General features: G+C 35.9%; 1 protein-coding gene across 1 annotated transcript in view; it reads left to right on the top strand.

Annotated features, from left to right (window-relative positions):
* LOC138325055 (TBC1 domain family member 2B-like) overlaps window positions 1–8930 on the top strand; it is a 32416-nt gene that overhangs the window by 2420 nt on the left and 21066 nt on the right. Inside the window, exons 2-3 of the mRNA XM_069270417.1 lie at window positions 1623–1767; window positions 7712–7838. Coding sequence (XP_069126518.1) covers window positions 1623–1767; window positions 7712–7838 — 272 coding nt within the window. The remainder of the gene's footprint in view (window positions 1–1622; window positions 1768–7711; window positions 7839–8930) is intronic.

Raw genomic sequence — 8930 nt, 5'->3', positions numbered from 1 at the left:
GTAGTTATACAATGACCCTAACAGAAGTTGGTTTCCAATAGACTTTACATGTACGTACATATACATATGCTATTGTAAATAAGAAACACATGTGCTTGACCTACACAATGTAACATACTTGAAAGCGGCACATGTAAATGTAGATAATTATATATTAGTCCAAATTTCAAACTCTAAAATGCTTATCATTAATATATTATACCACATTATCTGTAATATCAACATATATCTGAATACGTATACAATGGTCATCTCAGTTTTAGCTGTCCTATCTGAAGGGCAAGTGAGCTTATTAATTATGCCTTGGCGCAGCATCTGTTTTCTGTCAATCGAACATCAACTTTTTCCTCAACTTCTCTAGCCAAGGGTATTTAGGACCTAAACAACCATTGGCAGATTTCACTTCAAAAGTACAGTTCCCGCACTGCGCCACCTGCTGAATCACCACAGTTACGCCCCTTTCATTTTCGTAATAAGCAACCAATGGAAAAGTTTGTATCATTGCTTCATAGTTGTATTGATTGAAAAAATGGCAGCGCCCTTTGAAACACGCATGTTGTTTGCGACAGATTCAAAATACCAAAGATTAACATGTTTGTGAGTCATTCATGTTTGTGAGTCATTTGTTTGTTAGTTTGGACACCAGTTTTTGCCTTTCATGTTTCAGTGTCCAATTTACAAATTACTCTATTTAGCTGGTTTTAAAAAATTAATAATTGATTAAATAGTCAGCTTTATGACTTCACTAGGAGCTATTAACAGGCATTGCATGCCTCAAAATACAAAGGTAGGTCACTACTATCGCTTCAGTTCAGTTTTGTTTACAAATGAAAACCACATTTTCATTGGCCACCTGAACCTAGCTACATCAAATCAGGATATGAAAACAGAAACTGAACTTATAATGTTTGATCCGCCAAGGTTTGTTGGGAAGAGTATGGTACTTAATACCTTAATTGGCTCGCGAAGTTGCTTTTCCCTTTACTATTCTTCTTCTTCAAAACCAAGAGGCGAGGCATCGAGACCTGATATTGGGCCTATAGAATACTTTGGACCAAGGGCCACCAAGTTTGTTCAAATGAATGATCTCTGCCTTCATTCAAGATCTACAGCTCTTTAAACAAGTTGATATATTGGGCCTGTAGCATGTTGGAATAAATTATTCAAATGAATGACTTTGACCTTAACTCATTCCAAAGAACAGGGGTGAATGAAATAGACTAAGACTTTCAAACAAAATGCAATTTTTATTTCATAAGCATTAAAATCCGATCAAATTTATTAAAATGAATGACTGACCTTCATTCAAGGGCACAGGGGTCATATAAAAGGAAAACTGAACAGTAGAATAATTCAAGATGGCGACCTAAGATAATAGAGATCAATACAATCAGAGGGGTGTCGTCTACAAATAAGACCCCACCACCACCACTTTCGACCTTTAATTTTACATTGTATTTCTTCTCTAGATCCTGCATGGGAGGCCTTATTCGAGGATGAATACAGTAGGAATAAAAACATCATAAAGAAACATTTATGAAATAGAAATATTTATAAAAAAACATATATATACCAGGAAATGCATTTAGTAAAACTTAATGGAGATTTGTTGTTTAAAACAGGTCTGGAGGTAAAGAACATGTCTTTGACGCATCTGATAGACACATGATGATGTACTGGCTTCAGGAACTGCAGAAACGACGTCGACTTTACAACATGGCTCGGAACTCGCTTTCGCGAGACAGACTGGGTCAGTGGAATGTCAGGGTGAGTGATGTTACAAGACAGTGATGATATTACTACAATTACATCAAATTAATTAGTGAACAATTATGTCAGTATAAGTACCCTCTCCATTCACTATATGTCTCCTCTATGTCTCCTCATTACCACAAGCACCCATCTATAGGCCTTGAGTTTGAATCCTATCTGGGGCAGGTGCCAGGTGCTGGCTACTGGTTGGTGATTTTTCTCCAGGTACTCCAGCTTCTTTTACCAATAAATTTGGCACAGCCTTAAATGATCCTAAGTGTTAATAAGATGTTAAACTAATGAAACCAAACTCCTCATTTCTCATCTATATAAAATCTTGAGAAACAAATCTGTGCTTTTAATCATTGATTAATTTTGAGCTATTAAATGTCACCTGACACTAAGTGGACCTATTTGTTATCTCCCTTGTCTAGTTCTGTGTGTCATGAACATTTTGCATCTTCAAATTCTTTTCAATAAACATGGGAACTTCATATGGAGTGGACCTGTAGCATGCTGAAATAAATCAAGGACTACCAAAAAGCAAATTTGTTCAAATGATTGATCTTGACCTTCATTCAAGGTCACAGAAGTCAAATATGTATTTAATGTTTAAACAAATCCTTTCGTTTACTAAGAGGTTTTTCCTACAAGATTTGGAGTAGAAAATCTTTCTTATAAGTTTGCTTATGAGGTATATTAAGGTAAATACATGTTCTGTAATGACAATTTAGCAAATTAATCTGTTAAATGTAGAAATGTTGATTTATAGCTTTCTACAGGCACCAATTTTAGTAACTAGAATCTGTTAAGGAGGATGACCTATTGTCATCATGCATCGTCCGTTGTCATCTGCCATGAGCCGTGTGCCGTCCGCTGTGCATAAACTTTTCATTCAAACAACTTTTTCTAAATAACTGAATGGCCCAAGGTACTCTTATTTGGCCTGTAGCATGCTGGAATAAAGGGATACCAAGTTTGTTCAAATGAATGTCTTTGACCTTCATTAAAGGTCACAGGGGTCAAAATGGTGAAAATCTTTAAACGACTTCTAGTGAATAACTAAAAGACCTAGAGACCTGATATTGAGCTTGTGACATGTTGGGATAAAGGGTTACCACATTTGTTCAAATAAATGAACTTGACCTCCATTCCAGGTTACAGGGGTCAAATATTCTACAATTTTTTAACAACTTCTCATCAGTAAGTAAGAGACCTAGGGACCTGATATTGGGGCTGTAACATGATGGGATGAAAGCTACCTTCATCAAAATGAATGACCATGACCTTCATTCAAGGTCACAGGGGTCAAATTGGATGACTTACTGTGTACTTCAGTTCTACTGTATGATGTATTATCTACTTAATAGTCGTATGACAGTTAAGGCCCATTGGACCTCTTGTATGTTGTTTACATCACAATTACTAAAATGAAGGATAAATATGACTGCTAAAATCAGATTTCTCTACAAATAGTTTAAACTCATTACATATGCATCCAGGATGTACAGACATATTTATATGCATCCAGGATGTACAGACATATTTACATGTTGAGGAGATCGTATTACATTAAAGTCCCATTATGCTTTCACCAAACTTTGCTAAAATATACATTAACATCCCTTATGAAAGGTTCTTCATTTGGTTTCTTTACAATGAAGATAATTACGCAATAATCAATTAGTAAAGAATTCTTAAAATAGAACGGGTTGATTTGCATAGTTAAAAATACCTCGTGTATACGTATGTGTTCGATACCCGGATATTGTAAACAAAACAAGCATGGCCGAGACAGAGGGCAGTTTTGAGGAAACGGTGAGCAATACAATGTTCTATAATTGTTTTAGTATATGATACATATTAGATTCCACAGATTATAAATGTGTCCTGTCAAAGGTTACATATCGTTTATATAAAGCATAATACAAAATACGTATTAATCGAAAAATAGTGGATGCAAATAGTGAAATGCATACATGGGGCACCATATGGGGTATTTTATCGTACAAATATAAACACGTGGCCGTGTCATTTTTGGTGATGATCGGTTGATTTTCTTTCCTCTCGTGTAATAATTTGAGATAAATACACTATTAATCCAAAACTATATATAGATAAATATATACCATGATGCTACTAATCTATTCATAATTTGAGAGTAAGGAGAGCACAGTATATCTAAATACTTAGAACATACGTAAAGAGGTGGACTAATAGCTTACTATATACATGTATTATAACTGCTTTCTATTTATTCTTTGGGTATTTTATAACGATATTCGTCTATGAAATATGTGATAGTGCATGCATGTACATATAGATGAAAGATCACTGAAATCGACGCTAGTCGAGATACATCAATCTGTATGTTGTATCTATATACCAATACCTGTCGAGATTACATTTCAGTATGATTAACTGATTAAATGTTTTTTTCGATTACGTTTCGTGTATTTTAGAAAAGGATCATAATATACATCAAGTAGTGATTACCAGGTGCATGAGTCCTAATTATCGTATGGGCATTTTTAAATATAGGCCTACAATTTTATGTACACGGAGCGAATTAAACTAATCAAAGACTCGCATTTATATTAGTACAAACGTCAGTATTAGAGGGAACTAAGGGGATATAAATATTGTCAGACTATTGGAGTTTCATCATTAAAAAGACACAACATATATTATTTTGACCCTTGATACTACCTGGTGGACTATTATTTGCCGTCGGTACGTAATTCTTACATGAAACTGAATTTTTTCTAATTTCACGAGTGTGCATTCCATTTTACGCTGAACGTGAATTATGTTTATTGGATATACAAATGGGTTCCGTCCGTCCGTCTGTCCGTTCGTCCGTCCGTACGAATGGTTTCCGGAGCATAACTCTAAAACCAGTAGAGATATTTCCATGAAACTTCATAGACACATTCTTTTTATGGTCTAGTAGTACCTTTTGCAATTTTTAGGTTTTCATTTTTTGCACTTTTTCCGTTACCATGGAAACATTGCTGAAAATATCATGGTAAATGGTAAATGTTACTTTGCAAAACTCCACCCATCTTTGTGTATATAGTCTAATAAAAATGTCAAGGCTGTATACCTGATTCAACAATTACAGCCCCGCTCTACTTGAATTATACTCCATTTTTCTTTAGCTCAACTTCCTTTTTCCTGTTTTTTTATACACATAATCAAACTTACTTCTGACTATGTCCTTGCTAGCATTCAGCCCATTTGTTTTCATAGGAAAAGTTCGATTTGTGGAGCAAGTCACTGGTGTTTGGCTCTATAGACATTTTTCTCTCTTTATATATTGACACAGTATTACATATACATTTGTACATGTATATATATATAGAGAGAAAAAAGTCTATAGAGCCAAACACCTGTGGTTCATATACATGTATCTTTATATGTAGCATAAACATATATCATGTATATATGTTTTTGCATGTAGTAGTTACAAAGTTCATAATAATGATCTTTTGCTACAATGTGGATTGTACATGTACTCAGTTAGTAATTCATGATCATGATCACTTGTCATTGATATATCCGATAATGCCGATATCGTCGTTGACCCTGTTGTCTCAAACACTTGTCTAAGTTTCATGTACATGTTCGCGATCGGTCTGCGATGGAGAAGAACCTGTAGGTTTTCCAGACTTCGTATGTATGTATGTATATCTATATAGCAGGTAACGACATGGCGTGTTTGTGTTTACTTTCATTTGTTTACGAGTTTGGCGAGTCATCCCGTGGGAGGCCTCATCAGGTAACACAAACGTACGTGTTTCGATGTACACAAACGTGTGTTCGGTTTCGATGTACATTTCAATAAAGCTAGATTACACCCTATAGGCATCTATAAATCTTTATTACAAAATACATAAGATCAGCAAATACCATTCCAATTATAATTTTGTTAAATTGCTTGCTTTCCATTCAAGAACAAACACTTTTTGAATAGTTTTAGCCTAGTTTTATACAGAAACTACATGTAAATACATGCATTTGTAGGTCCACGCGTGGAATGCGTGGGATCGTAACGTGCAGTCGATCGCGATCAAGCAATGCAACTTGACCGCTAAATTGTCGTTGTTTGAAGGAACGTGCACGTGGTGAACAACGGACCCATGTGTGTTCGCTGACACGTATTTGGCGAGTCTTCAGTGCGTTCGCCATGCACGATGTAGAAGTTTGTTAGGGAAATTCCACTTTTTTGTGCCTACGCATGCGTACTAGATTGCTTTGGCTCTGGGGCGGAAGTACGGATTTCCCCCTCTCCGATGAGGGGTTTTCTATTGTTTTTTAAAAACATGGAAATGTGTGGCATTTTTTATTAGCAGATATTTTCATAAGGATATATGCTCTACTATTCAGCAAAGTTTGGTACTTTATGACGATATTTTTTCACCCCAAATCATAATGGGGCTTTAATCTTTAGTGGTGTAGTGGTGAAAGTTACATGTAGGTAGCTGAGTCATATACACAAGAGCATTCACTCTTCATCAGATGACTTCACTTCTACATGTAACAATTGGATATATTTTTCTGTATGTAATTGTTGGTAGATATAGAGTGCTTTTAATGCATTAAGATATTCTGTAAGATGATGTGAGTGATCCTCCTGTATCTCTGTACTGTAGAATGTAAAAGAATGACAAGATAAGATAAACCATGTCCTCATCCGTCACTGTTCCTCTACTTACACATGACTGTCACATGGTGAGAGGGTAGAAAAAATTGTTTGATTTTATGTGATCTAGAATAAAGGCTGTCAACTCTTTCTTTGGTTATCAATTAGATATTAAAATAATTTCTGGATGCTGTAAACCTAAGTATTTTGATGCTATCAGATTTAAGTGCATAAGTAATCTTTAATGGGTTTGTGTTGTAAATATATTGCAAAGTCATCATATTGTAATCTTTATTGGGTTTGTGTAGTAATAATATCACAAAGTCATCAAATTTGCTCTATAAATGTGACACAGAAAATATAATTGACATGATCTTATTCAAGTTTAACAATCTAGCACGAAAAGTGCTGAAATAAAATTACAACTAAATGCTATATTCAACCTAATAAGTGTCCAGAGCACTTAAAACTTGAAAATATAAGGGAGCAGTTAATAGAACTAAATTATTAAAAGGCCAAAAAACCTGTCTGTTTAGGGTTACATTGGCAAAAAAATAGGGTCGGTAGGTCGGGATTTTTTTTTTTAGTGTCATTCACTCTAAAGTAATGGCTGGAACCAGAGTTTGAGATCGAAACCTGACTTTTAATTTTTTTGTAGAAAAGTGGGGGAAAAAATAAGGTTCAAGGGTAACAAATTAGGGTCAGTTGGTAACCCTAAACAGACATTTATTTTTTGGCCTTAGCCACTCATAAAAGTATTGCACAAAGTCCACCATATATCAATTTTGCAAAAGAAATCAAATAAAAAAAAAACATATTAAGTACACAGTTTTCTTACTTTCAGTATGCATTTGATTTTAAGTTTAAGTAAAATTGAGTTTATACATCCTCGATACTCCAGGGGTTCCGATCACTTACGATCTCTACACCCCTGGACTATCTCATAGTGAAATTGAAGGCAGCTCAGCTGAAAACATTTGACCAATCACAGGCTAGCAAAGATTTCCTTTGAAGACTACAGAGAGAGCGACGCCTAACATCAAAGCCACACAGCCAACCACAGTGTACCGTTATACGGCTCTTTTGATGTACATCAGATGACTAAATTACCTGTTCCATTCTGTTGCCTCCAGTTTTACTATGAGATAGTCCAGGGGTGTAGAGATCGTAAGTGATCGGAACCCCTGGAATATCGAGAATGAGTTTATAGGGATAGGAGTGCCTATTGGGTTGAACACGATAAGTACATTTACAGCATTATTACTGTATTTGTGTATTTTTATGCAAAAGTTTTATAGTATTGATTTTTTACAGCGGACTCAGGCCAACATCCATGGACTGGTCTCTAGGAAGGATGACGTTGATATGGAGGTAGACCTCGACAAGGGGAATTTCTCTCCCATCAAGGCACCGACCAGTCTGCTGCTGGGACCTCCAGAGGGTACTGCTCCTAACTCTCTCTGGTCATTTACTAACCTCAAGTCAGAACTACAGAACGCATTCTCTAACATAAAGGGACAAATTACAATAGGTTTGTAGTGTATAGTTTATCTGTGTGTCGGCACCTGCTTCTGATCTTCACAGCAATGGTCAAGGTCACGTAAGTTACTACCTGTACACTGTCAAGGTCACATGTATAATTCAGCAACTACCTGTACACTGTCAAGGTCACACATGTATAATTAAGCTACTACCTGTGCACTGTCAAGGTCATTCATGTATAATTCAGCTACTACATGTACACTGTCAAGGTCACACATGTATAATTCAGCTACTACCTCTGCACTGTCAAGGTCACACATGTATAATTCAGCTACTACCTGTGCACTGTCAAGGTCACACATGTATAATTCAGCTGCTACCTGGCATTGTCAAGGTCACACATGTATAATTCAGCTACTACCTGTGCACTGTCAAGGTCACTCATGTATAATTCAGCTACTACATGTACAGTGTCAAGGTCACACATGTATAATTCAGCTACTACCTCTGCACTGTCAAGGTCACTCATGTATAATTCAGCTACTACATGTACATTGTCAAGGTCACACATGTATAATTAAGCTACTACCTGTATATTGTCAAGGTCACAAGTATAATTCAGTTACTATCTGTGGACTGTCAAGGTCAGACATGTATGTTTCAGCTACTACCTCTGCACTGTCAAGGTCACACATGTATAATTCAGTGACTATACCTGTACATTGTCAATGTCACACATGTATTATTAAGCTACTACCTGTGCACTGTCAAGGTCACACATGTATAATTCAGCTACTACCTGTATATTGTCAAGGTCACACATATATAATTCAGTTACTATCTGTGGACTGTCAAGGTCAGACATGTATAATTCAGCTACTATATCTGCACTGTCAAGGTCACTCATGTATAATTCAGCTACTACATGTACAGTGTCAAGGTCACACATGTATAATTCACCTACTACCTCTGCACTGTCAAGGTCACTCATGTATAATTCAGCTACTACATGTACATTGTCAAGGTCACACATGTATAATTAAGCTACTAC

The sequence above is a fragment of the Argopecten irradians genome, chromosome 6 (assembly GCF_041381155.1).
Source record: "Argopecten irradians isolate NY chromosome 6, Ai_NY, whole genome shotgun sequence".
In the NCBI taxonomy this organism is placed as follows: Eukaryota; Metazoa; Mollusca; class Bivalvia; order Pectinida; family Pectinidae; genus Argopecten; species Argopecten irradians.
This window is presented reverse-complemented; position numbering and strand designations above follow the sequence as displayed.